Source organism: Schistocerca americana, chromosome 8 (genome assembly GCF_021461395.2).
Source record: "Schistocerca americana isolate TAMUIC-IGC-003095 chromosome 8, iqSchAmer2.1, whole genome shotgun sequence".
NCBI classification, from domain to species: domain Eukaryota; kingdom Metazoa; phylum Arthropoda; class Insecta; order Orthoptera; family Acrididae; genus Schistocerca; species Schistocerca americana.
The window spans coordinates 200490274-200511201 of record NC_060126.1 but is presented as its reverse complement, the minus strand read 5'-3'; the positions used below and the strand labels follow the sequence as shown (position 1 = coordinate 200511201).

At 40.1% G+C, this 20928-nt stretch overlaps 1 protein-coding gene across 1 annotated transcript in view; it reads right to left on the bottom strand.

Moving 5' to 3' along the window:
• Nucleotides 1-20928, bottom strand: part of LOC124545082 (ribosome biogenesis protein BMS1 homolog) — a 120000-nt gene that overhangs the window by 26649 nt on the left and 72423 nt on the right. The window contains exons 9-14 of the mRNA XM_047123890.1: nucleotides 16877-17395; nucleotides 16405-16778; nucleotides 13162-13349; nucleotides 11411-11600; nucleotides 5902-6053; nucleotides 2718-2906 (exon numbers count right to left, since the gene is read on the bottom strand). Coding sequence (XP_046979846.1) covers nucleotides 2718-2906; nucleotides 5902-6053; nucleotides 11411-11600; nucleotides 13162-13349; nucleotides 16405-16778; nucleotides 16877-17395 — 1612 coding nt within the window. The remainder of the gene's footprint in view (nucleotides 1-2717; nucleotides 2907-5901; nucleotides 6054-11410; nucleotides 11601-13161; nucleotides 13350-16404; nucleotides 16779-16876; nucleotides 17396-20928) is intronic.

Here is a 20928-nt window from a genome sequence, read left to right as displayed (position 1 = left end):
AGATATTTTCGATGTGTAAAATGTGCAAGTTGTGTGTGATGTTAAGTGTGTGTGACTCTACACAAATGGACCATTAGAAAATTGTAAGTACAAATTGTTCTCAAACTTTAGCCACTAACCTCACAGAAAATATTGACACCCAACTAAAAATCGCGTTTCTTATGTATTACAGTAAAAGTCAACAAAATGAAGCAGACTCACACACACTGACAACATCAAAAGAAATGGCTTAACACACATCATAAAACGCACTTGAAAATGGGAATTATTTCTCGAAACGCGTCGTGCAAATAGTAAAATAAAGAAAATCGTGACTGGTAGCAGAAGATTTATTTTATTTATAAACAAACCTATTAATTTATCTTTTATTCAATTGGACACCTATGTCAATGGCACAATGCTATATCACACACCGACATTGGTGTCTTCTCTCTCTCTCTCTCTCTCTCTCTCTCTCTCTCTCACACACACACACACACACACACACACACACACACACACACAAGCACACAAACAAACGAACAAATTGAACACAAAAATGGTTTCTGGTTACAAAATATTGCCAAAACACATTTTATAGCAAACAAGCAAATATTTGACACACTTAAGAAAATGGTGCTCACCATGTCTCCCACAGATTGGGTACTGTTGCCTGTTTAGCTCAATCAGACATCATTTTGCTTGTCTCCCCATGCTGTTTCTCCCATTTGGTTGATGTACAAGAATAAGATTTGACAAATAGTGGCATCTCATCCAAACACCCTTTCTTCCCACTCTTCAATTTCATCAATCTTGTAAATATTTTCACTTCTTTTTCAATCGAGTCTCATCTGAGTCTGAGTCAAGTCCGGCAATTTCAGTTGCCTAAATTCTAGTTCTGACTTACCTTTTTTTAGGGAAAGTTCTAGTAACAGACACAAATTTCACTTATCTTTTGTAGAGTTGTTCTAACTGTTCTGTACACCCTTTGAAAGTTTGCTAGGTTTTCCTCAGAAACCTAATGATAAGTGTGTATAAGGGAGCACCTGAGGTGTCTAAACTATACTACTTAGTTAATAATCTGCACATATAAACCTTCAAGAATATGTGCAGTCTTCTGTAATAACTTTACCTGTCAATATTGCTTTCACATACTCATAGTCTTCAGGGTTGTGGTGGACAATCTAAGGTGAAGGGCAAGTGTTTGGTGCCTTTCAGCCAAAGGAAGGAAAACCCGGTCAGAAAACTATTTTCCTCTGGATTGAGAATTCTCTTGGGGGAGGGAGGAGGGGGGGGGGGGGAGACTAGCACAAATACATCATCCTGTGATATATACCTGTGGATGCTAATGGTGGTATTAAATTGTTATAAAAGTATTGTATTGTGCACATTTATCACAAACAAGCACAAGATCTTTTAAAGTGTTTGCTCCAGTTGTTCTCAGAAAACTCCAAACTTTTTGTGCGTATAACATTTTCTGGCAAGAAACTTGGCAGTGATGCACTGCACTACTAATGAATGTAATTACTGTTCATACAGTGCCAAAACTGCTTTATCAAGACAGGAGGCAGTTACACATATATGGCGCAACATGCACACTTTTCACCATTGTGAGTGCTCACAAGTGTGACTAGGAGACACATCTTTGAGATTATTTCTAAGCTGGCTATTACTATAGGCAGTTACTGTCTCAAATTTAGGTCCCTGCTAAGGAGGAGTGATGAAGCACTAGAGAACTTTGATGTGAGCCAGATCTAGGAATTTTAGCCTTATGAACAACCTAATCAGTAAAATGATATCAAAGAATTGTCTGGATGATTGTAAACACAAGCAAACAACTGAGTCTAATATTCACAACTGGAGAGAAAGCTAACACGACTAAGTAGACAAGTGCACTGGAAAAAATTGGAACTATAGTGTCAAATTACAGAATCATCCCTTTAATTCTTTTTGCAGGATGCATAACTTGCTGTACATTGCTGTTGTTGTTGTTGAATTTGATATAAATTGGAACTCTGCATTGAGCAATGCAAACACAAAGAGGATATTTTATATAAATGATGCACTTACTGTGCTTCAATCTTGTGAAATATTATAACAAATCAATACCACAAAAGCATTTTTAGGACATATTTTGCAGGCCAAAGTTCATGAGCTACTTATTATTATCCTTTCTCTAAACAGATTACAATACTTAACAAGTAAGAGGAAGACTCAATTAACAAATGAATAACTTGACTAATTAAAAAAATACAACAATGCAAATTAAAGGACACAAAAAGACACAAATGAAGGATATGCAGCAAGACAGTGGTGAAGAGGGGGGAAGCTGTGAGGAAAATTAACTGGGACCATACACACATGAAAGAATGAACGATAAATAATACATAGCTGAGATATAAATAAATGAATTGACGAAACTGTAATGAAGGTATAGCTATGGGGCGAAAGTACAGCAGAGACTGGAATGCATGAAAGCTATTCATAGTTGTAAATATGGACAAACATCAGCTGTATAATGGATTGATGACAATGAAAATTTGTGACAGACCAGGACTCGAACAGAGATTTCCTGTTTATCATGAGCGATTGCCTTATCATTACCCTATTCAAACATGCCTCATGGCCAAACTCAAACTTCCATATGTCACCAGCCATGTGTCTGCAATCTCGAACATCTATCTACAGAAACAAACTGCTTGGAGAAAAAGAAAATGTAACCTGAGCTGGATACATACCTGGACATACCCAACATTCTCCTCACCAGGTTGGAGACCTCCCATTATTAGAGGATACTCAGGATCAAAATGAGTAACGAGTTCACAAGGTACAGAAGCAAGCTCTACTCTCACATACATTCCAGGTCTGTAACCTTCTAGTTCAACTCTTATGTCATCATCGAGCCCTTCAAATTGACTTTTATTCAGCTGTGAAAGGAAAACAGTAGCAAATATATCAAAAAAACGTGGATATGTGTATTATCACTTCCAATTACTTTGACATGATAATACAAAAAGAAGAAGTGGATACAAAGACAAGGCTTACAATGATATCTTAAGTTATTTGTATTGCTCCCTATTAGTATGATTAAAGTGGGCACTTTTTACTACAATAATCTGCACAATACTACTAACAAACCAATTCTTTTCAAGTGATAAACATGTTTTGTATGTTCATCTCTGCATAAAATTGATTGCTGGACATTAACTTAACAGTTTCTATTTTATGAATATCTGCATCATCCAGAATCTCCTCCAAAAATGGAAAGATTCGAACTGAACACCATACAACCAAGGACACTGTAGGTGTGGCAGAAAGAGAAGGCATTTTACTCTTATCACAAGCAGAATGCCACTGGTAGCTATCATTTCACACACAATATGCTACACTGTCACAAAATGAGACATAAACTTGATTTCTGCAAGTGTGTATAGTCTTTAACATTATGAAATAGTTTTTCAATCTTTGTTAGTAGGAACTAATAACAACCCACACTACATTTTCATGGGTCTCTATCTTTTTTTTAATCTTTTTAATACAGATTTGGCCAAACACAGCAGATAAGGTATCTGCATGTGGGCTCTACAACCGTGCATCTTCAAAAATGCTTATCTTTGTTAAGGATGGTGATGGCTTGAAATGTGTACACACAGACTGATGTGTAAATTTTCTATACACTATGTTGCAAATATTCATCTGGTCTCTCTTAACTAGAGCACCAAGAGAGGTGTGCTGGCCCTGTTCTCCATGTTCCATAATAAATTTTGTCTTTGGATGGATAGAGTTGAAGTGTTCTAATGAAAAGCAAGACTTCAGTGCATGTGACCCATACAACAAACATACTGACCACATTTCAATAGGAACACATTTTACTGAATACAGTAGATTCTAAGCACCTTTTTCTCCAAATCTGACACTTAGAGATGCTCCACAACTATTGATAAACTACCCACTGACATCCAATGAGCCTCTTCCCAATGTTTTCCCCCTTCAAACAAGAGATGTAAGTCTCAAGAGTTCGATAAAACACTCTTTTATTCAGTTTAATAAACTCTTTGTCTTCCTCATTCTCCCAACAGATGGGACCTATCAACCAGAGGTCTGAGTTACCTGACCCTCCTTTCCTCTTTGTGGAAGAAAATAAAAATTCCAAAAACTACATATAGTTTGCTTCTACTTCTAAAGGTGTGTGTCAGCAGTACTTGGAATTTTGCCACCTGAAAGTAGGTCCTGGCCAGTCACTCCATCCCTTGTTTTATACATAAAATCCCCCCCCCCCCCCTCTCTCTCTCACTCTCTCTTTCACTCTTACTTTCCACCCCCCCCCCCCCCCTTCCTACTGTTTGTAAAAACTGCAACACCAAGGGGACACAATCAGAGCCTCTAGATTATGTGGCAAGAAACCAAAGAGAGCTTGGATATGCAGCGGGGAATAGATTTCCACGTAGTTTGAGGCACATCGATAAAGCACAGACAGTGGTTGCAAGAGGCTCTGAATGAACAAGTCACTGACCGACCATATTTCGGACACATCCAATGCCAACATGGTAGGTGAATAATTTGGCTGGCGAAGCAGGGGTACTACTCATACTTCGATGAAGGCTCGAACATTCCTCACCGTGTATGGCCAGGGGTTTTACTGCACAAGTGTCCGCCCCCGGTAGCTGAGTGGTCAGCGCGACAGAATGTCAATCCTAAGAGCCCGGGTTCGATTCCCGGCTGGGTCGGAGACTTTCTCCACTCAGGGACTGGGTGTTGTGGTGTCCAAGTCATCATCATTCCATCCCCTTCTATGCGCAAATCACCTAAGTGGCGTCAAATCGAAAGAGTTGCCCCCGACGGGAGGCACTAGTCACATGACATTTACTGCACAAGTACCACGTGTGGAGCTGCCTGCAAGATGGACAATGCGTCAGGCTCTGAAACCTCTGTGATGTCCTGGCTGCTGTTCAGATCACCCCCAGCATGTACGAGGTGAGATCGCGCATGATATCCAATGGTGTCCCAATCTGTTACACTTGGCATGTGTCAGCTGTACTGCTCAACAAAGCAATCTGCTTAACTTTGTTCACCACTGTAGCACCTAACACATATGCAGCCATCAATGTGCGGCAAATTGAAGCAGGACTCGTCTCAAATCAGCACATTTTGCCACACGGGACACTAGTGACGTCGTTCGTGTGCCCACCGCAGTCTGAGGCTTTAGTGGTTCCTGGTTGATGAAGCCAAAGCAATGACACGTATGCCACCAGTTCAATACTCAGTGGACTGCATGAGCTATCAATGCAGAAATATTGGCAACCATTGCAGTGTTCTGACGTCAAGCCAACACTGTTGATGAAGCTGTTCTGACAGTTACGGCTGTGCAGACCAGATGGTGGCCATCCAATGTAGTGGTCACACTTTGTGGTCTAGAACATTTTCATAGCTGTCTACAGCTCTCTTCTATCCAATGCTTCCCTCCACACATCACTGTGATAGCAGCATGCCCTGTGCGAGTCTACCTGTTTTCCACAGACTGATCATTATGCCCCATTAAAATTCTCTCATAAAATGCTGATACGACATTGATGCAGCAAACTTGCACTTGTTACAAATATCTACTCCATTTGACAGCTCCGCAATGAAAAAGAAAAGTGACCTGTCCAGTTGCACAAAAAAAGGTGTTTCTGGGCCTGCGAGCATGACATCTCTGCAATTTTAATCACTTAGTTGTTCCACTATTCTACACATCTTCCATTTTGGAGTGATTCAGAACATTCCTTCTGGGCGTTGTAATTTTCACAAACAGTAATTTATTGTTCAAACATTGAGTATATACCAAGGCGTTGAAATTATATCTTTACTACTGGATAAACTAAACAAAGTTATTTTGTTAATCAGCATCCAGCAAAACAAATTATTTAATGAGCGATTGAATACCTGAGCCTGCATGTCTGCTTCCTGCTTCAGCTCATCATAGTAAGTCTTCCCACCTTCTTGCTCATCATATTCATTGTCAAATTTTTCTTTCAACTTGCGCTTCTTTTCCAACAATTTTTCTCTACTTGTTTCGTCATCTTGTTCATGTGATGCTGTAATCATTTCAACAACAAATAAACTAAAAATTCAATACATGAGTTTCTTTTTATACACTACAGTTAATATATTTTTCTGCCTGCACATAATGAAGATATAAAAATGTTATAGTATTAGGTTGGTGCATAAGTTTGTGTAGAGTTTTGTTTTGCATGTTGGTATTCCAGTTACTTGGGTTGTCATTTTTATTTGTAATTCACTGTTGCTATTTGAGTTTACATAGTGTCATTTTGTCATTTGGCGGTAGCAAGTGGAGCTGTGGACACTAAAAAATGGAGTGGCAAACAGAGAAATTGGAACATTTTCAACATATTCTTCTGTTTGAGTTCAATAGATGGGTGACAGAAGTGGAGGCAGCCAGAAACATTTGTGCAGTATATGGGGACAATGCTACTGAACAGAGCACAGCAAGAAAATACTTTTCTCGTTTTAAGGAGGACTGTTTTGACATCAGTGACTCTGCGCATTCAGAAAGACCTTTGGGGTTTGATGAAGACCATTGAAACACATTAATCCACTATGATCCATGTCAGTGTACTCAAGAACTGGCAAATTTGATGAACTGTGATATTCCACCATCATGCGAGATTTGCATGCAATGGGGAAAGTTCAAAAATCGGGTACATGAGTAACCCATGCTCTAAGCCAAAATCACAAAAATCAGTGTGCATCTCCGCTTGCTCATCATCAATTGGCTCATTAACAACACCAGCCATTCCTTCCCTGTATCATTACTGGTGGAGAGAAATGGTGTGTTTATGCTGACACAAGGAAAAGAAATAAACGTTTGAGTCCAAACAAAGCAGTAACTCCCCATACGAAAACCTCTCACATCTACAAAAGATAATGTTATGCATCTGGTGGAACAGAGACAGTGTGGTGTACCACAAATTGCTTTCCCAAGATGCAACCATCACTGCTGACATTTACTGTCAGCAACTGAGACATCTTGCAGATGCAATCCAAGAACAATGACCAGGAAGACTGCGTGAAGTGATTCTACTCCACAATAATGCCCACCTGCATTCTACAACACTGACAAAGAATACTATACAGGAGCTGGGTTGGGAAGCCATCCTGCACCCACATTATTCACCTGATCTTGTGTCCTCAGATTTTCTCGTTTTCCGCTCACTACAGAACAAATTTCCTTTCCAGATGAAAATGCACTTCGAACGTGCGTCGACGAGTTCATCGCTTCAAATCTACACGATTTCTACAGTTGCAGAATCAAAAAGTTACCACAGCATTGGCAGACTGTAGTGTTTATTAAACTAATGGACAAATGGTATGAACTTATGCACCTACTCTATACAAGGAAGTTATGAAATAAGAACAGCACAGAACAAAATTATGCAAGCACATTTTATGTTCCAGGATCTTACCGTTTGTTTCTTAGAACAGAAAAGCAAGTATCAACTATACCTTAGGCCAAAAGCAGCAAACAGTGGCTTACAATGCAGGTGACCTGCATGCACATTTGCAATACAGTCTATTCAGTAACATTGTTCCTGTCTCAGTACAGCACAACACCCAGAAAAAGTACTTAATATGGGATTGACTTTTTTAAACCATCTATATGGTGATGTAGGTTAAGGCTCAAGGTATCATATCCTTCAGCCATTCATCTTAGTGGACCCTCACTTGTTAATGATTGATGAAGAAATTATTCAGAATTTCATATGACACTCTACAGCTTTAAAAAATGAATGCTACACAGACTGGATGCATAGTGTAATAGTTAAAGTACAGCTCCCACAAACAAGAAGTTGTGGGTTTGAATTTCATCAGATGTTTTTATTTTTTTATTTTAAAATCTTTATCAAAATAACTTTGATCGTTATTTTTATTCAATTAATTGGCTTAAATGTATCTTTTTTTATTTCTGTTCCTTGGTCACATCATTTTAAGCACTGTATTAACTTTTTCATTTGCTCTCATTTTTATTCCTACACTCATTTCCCACTTGGAATCCTTGTTCAAGTAATTTTAATTATTTTTGTGTATTCAGTTTGATTTAATTTCTTCTATTTTATCATCATATATTTTTGTCTGTTCCTCAGTTTACTTGAATTTCATTTTACTTAAAACCCCTTCTTTCATTTAAATCTTCATCTAAATAATGGCATTATTCAATATTATGATAATCAAATAAAAATACATAAATTCACACGAACAAAGATTCCAAGTGGAAAAAGAATGATTAGACATAAAATATGAGAGCAAATGATACAGTTAATAGATTATTAAAATGATGTGACAAAGGAATACAAATAAAAAATACTTTTAAACCAATTAATTGAATAAAAATAATGAGCAAAGTCATTTCAATTAAGACTTAAAAATAAAAAATTTCAAAGTACCTGGCAAGATCTGAACACATAACCCAATTCATGTGAGGACTGTACCTTAACCATTAAGCTAAACAACCCACCTGCAAAGCATTCTTATTTTATAGTTGTTGAGGGTCATGTGCAATTCCATCTCTCTCTCTCTCTCTCTCTCTCTCTCTCTCTCTCTCTCACACACACACACACACACACACACACACACACACACACTCACACACACACACAGGGCATCCTATTTTAATGTATACCAGCTGAATTTCTGCAAATGGTAACCCCTATTTTTTTAATTCCATATTTGTATTCGCAGAGGGAGGGGGGGGGGGACGCATTGTTCGTAGAGAACATTTTTTAGGAAAAGCCAATGGTTTGTCACCAGCGGACACTTCATCATGACTTTCCCAGGTTACCAGTATCTTGAGAGAAAGCGAGATCAGGAAAAATTTTCAATGAAAATCTTGTACTGTTTCTGAACTCTGTCCACTGGTGTAATTTTCATGAACTTGAAATGGCCTTGAAATTTTTCAGTAGGGATTAAACTGAAAGCAAATACTGTCAGCATTAGTGACATCCAATGTGCACCACTTGGAGGGTGTCGAATCAGAGACCAGCACTGTCCTTGTGCCAGCACAATCAGAGAAGAGAAAGGTGGATCTTTGAGACTAACTAATAAGGGTCATCGTCGGGAAATTTGAAATCATGACTGGGGGTTCAGAGAAATCTTATCTTTGGAGATTCTGAAAATTTCTTGGCTGTGCTCACTTAGAATGATTCTTGACTGGACTTAGAAAAAATGTAGGTTAAGGGATTTAGAAAAATTCCACCTCGTCGAACTCTGACGAATTTTGCCTCGTGGGATTCAGAACAATCTCGTCTCGCGAGACTCTAATGAGTTCCTGTGAAGTGAAATTTTTCCACAACCATACAAGCAAAATTATTCCCAACATGAATGTTTGGAACCCATAAGAGAAAAATTTATCCGAGTCACCTGTTCTCACAATTGACATTCTCGGGCCCATCTTTCATTTCTGCCTTCTCTCCATATTTGTAAAGGGCAGGTTCCCATGGCATATTTCACTACTTTATTACATAGTTATGTCAATATCGAGATATGTAAAGGTGCCCGCTTGAAACATACACATCTGTTAGACACCTAAGTAATTTTCTGCAAGAGCGCACTTGAATACTGTATGTTTTGGCTTTATGTGGTGGCATAAAAAACAGTGAGCATATGTAAACAAACAGGTCATGTACACTGAAATAAGTCAGTTGTCCTGCAAACATGCTTACAGATGTTTTGTTGAAGGAAAAACCTAAGAAAACAAATAATAGTAAAAGTGATCAGTACAATTTATTTTTTGACTCTGATCTGTCCAAAATGGCTGATTACATGTCATTAGAAATATTGAGAATGATAAAAACTGTTGGCGAGTGTCGCGATAATTATACAGCCGTGGACAGATTGTATGCTGAAAGGCATCCTGATGCTCGTCATTACACAAAGGTTACAATTAGGTCTTTAAATTCTACCCTATTACTTACATATCACCCAAGCAATTGAGCCTGAGGATCCTGAGACACACCTGGCATTTTGTCGACAGGCCGATACGCAAATACATCGTGATCTCTTTTTCTTCGCATGTACTCTCTTTACGGACAAGGCAAACTTCGACAACATGAGGAGCTAATCTCCATAACACACACTGCTGGGCGGAAGCAAATCCTCGCTGGCAACAAGATCACCAAACACAGAGATGGTGGTCAACCAATGTCAGGACGGGCTTAGCTGGAGATTACGTAACAGCTCCTGCTTTTTATGGCAAAACGTTGAAAGGCTTGCACTATCTTCGTATTCTCTAGAATCTGGTGCTTCCATTACAAGAAAATATCCCCCTAGACATACGGGGACGTATGTGGTTTCAATATGATGGTGGCCCTACACATCAGGCCTTACCTGTCAGAAGGTGCCTTGATGCAACATACACGCATCGATGGATTCATATCAATAGTGCAATTCATGAATTCCCGCCAACATTGCCATACTTAACACCACTGGACTACTACTTATGGGGAGCTGCGAAGCAGAAGGTGTACTCCCCCCCCGATAATGCCAAGGGATATGAGAGAAAGGACTGTGGCAGCTTTCCAGGCAATCACCCATCAGACATTGAATGATGTCGAGACCAGTTTCCGACAGAGAGTGCAAATGTACATTAGGCAAGATGGACAGTTGATCAAGCAGCTGAGACCCTAAATTTCCAGTGAGAACCATGTTAATTAGCACTTTTCAGGGCTAACAATGTGCAAAGTCTGCTGGGCAACCTCCATGTGGTGCACGCTGGGTTCCGCTAATGCAGACAATATTTGCTTTCAGGTTAATCCCCACTGAAGAATTTCTAGGCCATTTCAAGTTCATGAAAATTTCACCAGTGGACAGAGTTCAGAAACTATATAAGATTTTCACTGAAAATTTTCCCAATTCGCCTTGTTCTCGAGATACTGGTAACCTGGGAAAGTTACAATGAAGTACCCCCAGGCGACAAACCATTGGTTTTTCAAAAAAAAAATGTACCCTACAAACAATGCGTATTTTTTCACGAAGAATGCGAATATGGAATAAAAAATAGGTGTTGTCATTCGAAAAAATGAACTTGGCCTTGGTTTGACCTTGAGAACAGGGTTCAAGGACATTTTGAGGTAACCACCCCATGACCCTCCTTAAACTTTACAACTTTTACTCGAGATGAAAACAGAGAAGTGACATTTCTTTCATACTAACTTATATAATTAGTCTACATACTAACTTCTATAATTAGTCTAATGCACCACCTGCAAGTAAATTAGTACAAATTGAATACAAAATGCTTAAAATATATAGCTGAACCTAAAGAAGTGCCTAATTTAGAAACTATACACAGTTTTCTGTGAAAAAATTTCATTTATTCATATTCTGAGATTTGACAGGTTAATTTCCTAATACAGAATTGTCTTATTTCTAAACTCACTTGTTTGATCAGACTTCTTGTCATGTTCACCTACATCACTGCTTCCATGCTTTTCACCAGTTTCCAAGTCTTCAAAATCACCAAACATTTCATCATCACTTAACACATTATCCAGTTTTAAAAGTTCTTCAGCATCTTCCGACTGTTTCCACTTCCCAGTGACAAAGCAATCTCTTATAAGCTCCTGTACCTAGAAGACGGATTGAAATATTAAATATCCACACCTAAATGCGTAAGAAGAACAATAAATAAAATCAGCAACTACATTCAATGTGCAAATTAATGTGTGTCTAAGTAAATTTGGAATATTTTGCTTCGACAACAATAACAAACTAAACCTCACAGTGAATATTAAGAAATGGAAAGTAGTGCTTCTCCTTTACACAGCTACACTATGTGATCAAAACTATCCAGACATCTGGCTGAAAATGACTTACAAATTTGTGGCACCCTCCATCGGTAATGCTGGAATTCAATAGGATGTTGCCCCATCCTTAGCCTTGGTGAAGCTTCCACTCTCGCAGGCATACATTCAATCAGGTGTTGGAGGTTTCTTAGGGAATGGCAGCCCCTTCTTCACAGAGTGCTGCACTGAGGAGAGGTATCAATGTCGGTCAGTGAGGCCTAGCACGAAGTTGGCATTCCAAAACATCCCACAGGTGCTCTTTAGGATTCAGGTCAGGACTCCGTGCAGGCCAGTCTATTACAGGGATGTTATTGTTGTGTAACTACTCCACCACAGGCCGTGCATTATGACCAGGTGCTCGGTCTTGTTGAAAGATGCAATCGTCAACCCTGCATTGCTCTTCAACAGTGGGAAGCAAGAAGGTGCTTAAAACATCAATGTAGGCCTGTTTGTGATCGTGCCATGCAAAACAACAAGGGGTGCAAGCCCCCTCCATGAGAAACACAACCACACCATAACATCACCGCCTCCGAATTTTGCAGTTTGCACTACACATGCTGGCAGATGACGTTCACCGGGCATTCACCGCACCCACACCCTGCCATCGGATCACCACATCATGTACCATGATTCATTACTCTACACAAAATTTTTTCCACTGTTCAATCGATCAATGTTTAGGCTCCTTAAACATAGCAAGGCATCATTTAGCATTTACTGGCATGATGTGTGGCTTATGAGCAGCCGCTCAACCATGATATCCAAGTTTTCTCAGCTCCCATCTAACTTTCATAGTAACTGCAATGGATCCTGGTGCAGTTTGGAATTTCTGCATAATGGTCTGGATAGATGTCTGCCTATTACACATTATGACCTTCTTCAACTGTCGGCGGTCTCTGTCAATCAACGGACGAGGTCGGCCTGTAAGCTTTTGTGCTGTATATGTCCCTACACATTTCCAAACGTATGTTTTTGGTGGTGTCCGGATACTTTTTATCACATAGTGTAAGTAAACAAAGGCAGAAAAAACATGTTAAAATGCAGCAGATATTACAAAGAAAAGATTAAATTGCCAGAATTATTCAGGTATGAGTTGGGGAAAAAGAATCTTTCTTTCTTCTGAATAAAAAGCCCTGTCTTCAGAAATTTAGGACTCACTGCTATTTTTCACACATTGCTATTTCCTCACTATTCTACATGAAATCTTGTATCATGAAAAAATTGCTTCTTATTGAAACTGAAATGGTTTGGCCAACATTCCCTACAACTAAACGTTTTCCCCCTCCTCCTCTTTCATACTGTAATTCTATGCTACAGCGTGACTTATTTTTGTTGACTAATGTACCTTCGACTGAGACCAGTCATGCAGTTGTGTGATGGGGAACCTGGCACAGTCTTCAGCATCACAGAGTTCTTTAGCTTCCTGCTGCTGCTGTTGTCGCTGCCTCACAACTCTGAACAAGCCTCCAACCTCCTCCACACCTTCCTCAGCATTTGTTTCCATATTCTGCTCATTTTCCTTGTTGTAATTCCCTAAAATGTAAGACGACAATGTAAATGACTCAGAGACTTGCATTTATTATATGGCACAACAGGCAAATATCTAGCTGCTATGGAAGTGGAGGGGATATAGACAAGATAGAACTTTATAGTTTTCCAAATGAATAACTGGCAGCCCTACTTTATCAACTCAAATAATTAATGATTCACAAGTTCCCGTGAATGCCCTCACAGTGCCTAATTTCTTGCACTTATAACACACCCCTTTTTCTTAAAAATAGGTCTATAATGGTATATTTTATGCGCTGTATTTATGTTTTTTTAACAATTCCTTGATTCTAACACCAACTCACCTGTAGCTGTCCACTTTTAATAAAAACATTAATCACACTCATATTTACGTACTGCTGTTCTAGTAACACAAAAACACTCCATCGTAAAATGCAGTTCACACATTTATTTTCTCTTTGGATTTATAGGATTTCCTAATCTCAGTTTTAATACAAAAGAATTTTCTGAGTTTACTGGTACCTATTTATAAAACCATAATTTTAAACATATGGTCTTTTTTAACAAAAGTGATTGTAATATCCTTTTTTACTGAAACTGTCCAAATTGCTATAATGATTAATGGAAAATCTCATATAAAGATGTGAAACAGATACTAACAAAGAGATAGAGGGGCTGGCCAGTACTTACCTCAGCTCAGTACAGCCGATAGATACACAAAAAACAGAACCGAAAATTTACGTTCCTAGCTTTCGGAACAAATGTTCCTTCATCAGGGAGGAGAGAGGGGAAAGAAAGGGAAGAAGGGAAAGTGGATTCAGTTACTCACAACCCAGGTTATGAAGCAACAGGGAAAGGAAAACAGGGAGGGTAGCAAGGATGGAGGCATGGTTTTGTATAATGTATGTTGTCACACTTGGTTTATTTAATATATGCAAATATTGGTCAGTTATGAAATGAACAACTGTTATCAATATAATGATAAGAAGTGTGCACTTGCAATTAAGGTATACACTGAAAACTCTCCTAATTGTTCTGCCTATACTTCTTGTATAAAAAATACTGTTTCACAAGTCACAATAAAAGCTAGTAAAATTTATGCACAATCAGTGCTAATCTGCAATATTCTGACAATATTCTCTTCATTCTCATGACTGATACCTCATCTGAAAGTGAACAATTTGGTTTCACAGGCTTAATTTTCAGTACCAGAATACCTGTGTCAGAAAATATTATTATTAGCAGTAGCATTATGTTTCAGTTTTAGAAGATTAATTTTCACTATTCTGACAAATATTTCACAGTTAAGCACATCATTAAATACTGAAATTTATTACATTACACAACAGCTAGGATTGAGGAAATGTGTTTGGTTAATATTATGAAAAGGATAGACTGCCAGAGATGTTGAGTCACAGACAGGCACAACAAAAAGACTACTAAACATACAACCTTTTGGGCATAAGGCCTCCTCCTGAAATAGGCAATACACACTCATTCACACAAACACATCTCTCACACACAACCACTGTCTCTGGCTTCTGAGAAGATGGCCTTCTGCCCAAAAGGTTACGTGTTTAGTAGTCTTTTTGTTGTGAGTGTCTGCGACTCAACATCTCCGCTACATGGTGAGTAGCAATCTATCCTTTTTATAATATATTAAACAATGGAAAATCCAGGATGGAATGTAACAAAACCAGAGAAGGAAAATCGCTACTCACCTTATAGCGGAGATGCTGAGTCACAATAGGCACAATAAAAAGATTCAAACAGTTAAATTTTTTGGCCATTAAGGCCTCTGTCAGCAGTAGACACACATACAATCATGCGCGCGCACACACACACACACACACACACACACACACACACACACACACACACACACACACACACACGTGCGCGGACTTGCACACACGTCTGCAGTCTCAGGGAGCTGAAATCACACTGCGAGCAGCAGCACCAGTGCATGATGGGAGTGGCAATTGGGTGGGGGTAAGGAGGAGGCTGAGGCAGGAACAGTTAGGGATAGCATGGTGGGAGTGGCGTACAGTGAAGTGCTGCAGCTTAGATGGAGGGCAGGAGAGAAGGTGCGGAGGGGGGATGGGGTAGGTAGCGGAAAGGAGAGAAATAAAAATAAATTCAAAGGCTGGGTGAGGCGGTGAAATGACAGCTGTGTAGTGCTGGAATGGGAACAGAGGGGTGGGGGGTTGGATGGGTGAGGACAGCGACTAACGAAGGTTGAGGCCAGGAGGGTTATGGGAACAGGATGTATTGCAGGGAAATTTCCCACCTGCGCAATTCAGAAAAGCTGGTGTTGGTGGGAAGGACCCGTATGGTACAGGCTGTGAAGCAGTCATTGCGATGAGGGATATCATGTTTGGCAGCGTGTTCAGCAACAGGGAGGTCCACTTGTTTTTTGGCCACAGTTAGTCGGTGGCCGTTCATGTGGACAGACACCTTATTGATTGTCATGCCTACATAGAATGCAGCACAGTGGTTGCAGCTTAGCTTGTAAATCACATGACTGGTTTCACAGGTAGCCCTGCCTTTGATGGGATAGGCAATGTTAGTGACTGGACTGGAGTAGCTGGTGGTAGGAGGATGTATGGGACAAGTCTTGCATCTAGGTCTCTTACAGGGGTATGAGCCATGAGGTAAGGGATTGGGAGCAGGGGTTGTGTAAGGGTGGACGAGTATATTGTGTAGGTTCGGTGGACAGCAGAATACCACGGTAGGAGGGGTGGGAAGGATAGTGGGCAGGACATTACTCATTTCAGGGCACGACAAGAGGTAATCGAAACCCTGGCAGAGAATGTAATGCAGTTGCTCCAGTCAATATCATATAGTCATCATTCCATCCTGAATTTTCCTTTGTCTGAATGTTTTTGGTCAAGGACACAGAGAGCTTCACGTGAATGAGCAAAGTTGTAAACAAGGGCTATTACTACAAAAGCTTACCAACATATTTTAGTATTAATTCTTAAAAGACAGTGTGGATAGGCAAGTAACTGCAACAAAGGATACAAATGGCACTAAGAACTATACTGCTAATGCATCTGTTGTTTATCTAGTTTCATACCATAAACAAGCTTCCAAAGACTCCGAGTATTAGCCTGTCTTTCCAGAAAGGCATCTGCAGCCTTCTGAGCAAGGTTCTCTTTCCAGCGTGCGGCTGACAGCTCGGCAGTACTTTCCCCAGCTTCTTCATCAGACCCACTATCATTATCACTGTTCTCCTCTGTACTCTGTCCATCAGATGTAACACCTGAATCTTTCTTTGAATCACTGCATTCATCCTCTGAATCTGATAAATCTGAACTATCATACTCTGAAACAGAACTTTCCACATCTTCATCCCAGGCTTTCTTTTTCTGGGATTTTTCTAATTTTAACAGTGCCTCAGATATTCTACTTTTAATTTCCTTATCTTTTACTGTACTTGTTTCATGATAGCTGCAATGAAGAAAATGATACAAACATATAAAGTAAATTAAAAGATTGTACATAAATATATTACAAAACCAAATAAATCCATAGTGTATATTGCATACCTCACATCATTATTTTTTGTCCTTTCAAGCCCTGTGTTAAAACCTTCCTTTGTGTCATCAATCACTGCATTATTTTCAATATCACTCTCTTCAGTGTCACTATCTGATGTGGAGTCACCCATGGTTGCCAATAACTTCTTCTTCACTCTAGCCACCGAGTTTGAGCTCAAGTCCAAATTATTACAACCAGCCTCTACAACAGTTTTACCACCCTTGTGTCTGTCCTCTATCCTCAGTTTCTTCTTGGGTATACTCTTACCAGTTACCTTTCTACGTTTTTTCTTTTGATTAATTACTAGTTCATCATAATCATCATCAGATGACATTCTGTTATGACTATCTACATCACTGTCACCATCAATAGCACGTTCCTCCTCCTCCTCCTCCTCCTCCTCTTCTTCTTCTTCATCTTCTTCCTCCTCTTCCTCTTTTTCTTCTTCTTCATCAACATTAACACCATTGGTGACACACTTGCCTGAAGTGTCATCTTTGCCGTTGTTCTTATTTCCTTTTGATTTTCTGAAGATAATAATTACAAGGAAAAATAAGTAAAATTAATGAAATTTTTTAATAGAAGGTATATTTCTTAAGATGTGATTTAAAACAGACATAAACTGAACAAATTAATATTATACACACAAGAAATATCTTACAACACAACACATAACAGAAAACTAAGAAAAATGAGCATGGTTGGCAGACAGATTGTTATCTCCTCTATCTTTGTCCAGTGTCTGTACTGTTACCATCTGCCTAACAGCTGCAGTTCTTCCCTTTTATTTTTGCAGTTTCCTACATGCTCTCCTTCATAAAGAAAGAACTGTTCCAAAAATTGGAAAAAAAGAAAGAAAATTTGAGTTCAATGCCAATCGACAACATCGTCTTTAGAGATGGAGCACAACTTTGGGTTACAAGAGGATGGGATACGGGATCAGATGTGTCCTTTAGCTTCCTGGCATATGCCTGCAACAATTTAAGGAAATTACTGAAAACCAAAATCTGGATGGCCGGTTAGGGATTTTAACTGTCATCCTCCCGAAAGCAAGTCCCATGTGCTAACCACTGTGCCAGCTCACTCGGTCCAAAAATTGGAGATTCAAAGTCTGCTTTTATCTGTGTCAGTATTATAACAACATTAGGCACCCAAAATAAACACATCAAAAAAAGTTTTGCATCACCCCGGTTCCCAGAACTTGGGAAGATAGACATTGAGTGTGGATATTGCATCACAGACACAGTCCCTTTGACTATTCAGAGCTGTCACTAAACCTGTCCAAAGACATAAACAACAATGCATGAGCAGCACCTATTAGACTGAGGGGGGTCTGACAGCCAATCAGTTCCAGTCATTCCACCAGAAAGGAGGTACATGTCTAGTGTTGTCTGTAGTCCAACCGGTCCTAGACAGTCAATACTGCAGTTTGATTATGTCCACATTGTTACTTTGTGCCAGCAAGGGCTCTCAACAAGGGAAGTGTCCAGGTGTCTTGGAGGGAACCAAAGCAATGTTGTTCGGACATGGAGGAGATACAGAGAGACAGGAACTGTCAATGACATACCTCGCTCAGGCCACTCAACGGGCCAATACTGCAGTGGATGACCGCTACCTATGGATTATGGCTCGGAGGAACCCTGATAGCAATGCCATCACGTTGAATAATGCTTTTTGTGCAGCCACAGGACATCATGTTACGACTAAAACTGTGCTCAATAGGCTGCATGATGTGCAACTTCACTCCCAACGTCCATGGCAAGGTCCATCTTTGCAACCATGACACCATGCAGCACAGTACAGATGGGCCCCAACAACATGCCAAATGGACCATTTCGGATTGGCATCACGCTGTCTTCAGCTATGAGTGTCGCATATGCCTTCAACCGGACAACTGTCAGAGACATATTTGGAGGCAATCTGGTCAGGCTGAACGCCTTAGACATACAGTCCAGTGAGTGCAGCAAGGTGGAGGTTCCCTTCTGTTTTGGGGTGGCATTATGTGGGGCTGACATACGCCGCTGGTGGTCATGGAAGAACAGTACAGATGGGCCCCAACAACATGCCAAATGGACCATTTGGGATTGGCATCACGGTCTCTTCAGCTATGAGTGTCGCATATGCCTTCAACCGGACAACTGTCAGAGACATATTTGGAGGCAATCTGGTCAGGCTGAATGCCTTAGACACACAGTCCAGTGAGTGCAGCAAGGTGGAGGTTCCCTTCTGTTTTGGGGTGGCATTATGTGGGGCCGTCATACGCCGCTGGTGGTCATGGAAGGCGCCGTAACAGCTGTATGATACGTAATGCAATCCTCTGACCGATAGTGTAACCAAATAAGCAGTATGCTGGCGAGGCATTCGTCTTCCTGGATGACAATTCACACCACCATTGTGCACATCTTGTGAATGACTTCCTTCAGGATAACGACGTTGCTCGACTAGAGTGGCCAGCATGTTCTCCAGACGTGAACCCTATTGAACATGACTGGGATAGATTGAAAAGGGCTGTTTATGGACAACGTGACCCTCCAACCACTCTGAGGGATCTACACCGAATTGCCATTGAAGAGTCGGGCAATCTGGACCAACAGTGCCTAGATGAACTTGTGGATAGTATGCTACGATGAATACAGGCATGCATCACAAATAGAGGCATGCAAGAGGACGTGTTGCTGGGTATTAGAGGTACCGGTGTACAGCAATGTGGACCACCACCTCTGAAGGTCTCGCTGTATGGTGGTACAACATGCAATGTGCGGTTTTCATGAGCAATAAAAAGGGCGGAAATGATGTTTATGTTGGTCTCTATTCCAATTTTCTGTACAGGTTCCAGAACTCTTGGAACCGAGGTGATGCAAAACGTTTTTTTACGTATGTAGTATTAATATCTGATGTAAATAAAAGGTGACTAAGGGAAAATGTTTTTCAGTCACTTCTGGCTGGGATTAAATATCATTTTAACTTCCCATGTGCTCTTGTGTCCCCTGACAGTGAATTGCAAAGCCACCTTCAGTTAAGTGGTTGCGTATCAAATATAAATTATTTTCATAACATTTTGTTCTTGCAAGAAGAATACACCTACATGCAATTGCTCACTGTGCTATAAGATAATTATGATATTCTCATTTTTATGGAACTGTCCTCTATAGTACATGTGAAGTGGTTTCATTGCTAAATGGAAAAACAGCGAATTCTGCAAAAAAATCTTGTTTATTAGGAAAAAGCTGACATTTGGCACAAAAATTACAATTGTGGCTGCTGTATTGTGTAGCTGTGTTAGAAATTCATTCATCAATTAAATGTAAATTAGCTGGCATTAATGACACTTCACAGAACTCAACTTCTGACCAAGCACACACAGAAGTAAATTTCCCAGTTTAATTTTAAAGCTATGGGAAGAGAAGCATATGCAAATAACATAAAGTAGTGTTGAACACAACCAACAAAGGCACCTATGTGTAACAGAAGATACTGAATGATATTTTCACTCTGCAGCGGAGTGTGCGCTGATATGAAACTTCCTGGCAGATTAAAACTGTGTGCCGGACCAATACTCGAACTCGGGACCTTTGCCTTTCGTGGGCAAGTGCTCTACCAACTGAGCTACCCAAGCACGACTAACGCCGCATCCTCACAGCTTTACTTCTGCCAGTACCTCGTCTCCTACCCTCCATACTTAACAGAAGCTCTCCTGCGAAACTTGCAGAACTAGGACTCCTGAAAGAAAGGATATTGCGGAGACATGGCTTAGCCACAGTCTGGGGGATGTTTCCAGAATGATATTTTCACTCTGCAGTGGAGTGTGCGCTAATATGAAACTTCCTGGCAGATTAAAACTGTGTGCCGGACCGAGACTCGAACTCGGGACCTTTGCCTTTTGCGGGCAAGTGCTCTACCAACTGAGCTACACCCAAGCACGACTCATGCCCCATCCTCACAGCTTTACTTCTGCCAGTACCTCATCTCCTACCTTCCAAACTTAACAGAAGCTCTCCTGTGAAACTTGCAGAACTAGCACTCCTGAAAGAAAGGATATTGCGGAGTTGGTAGAGCACTT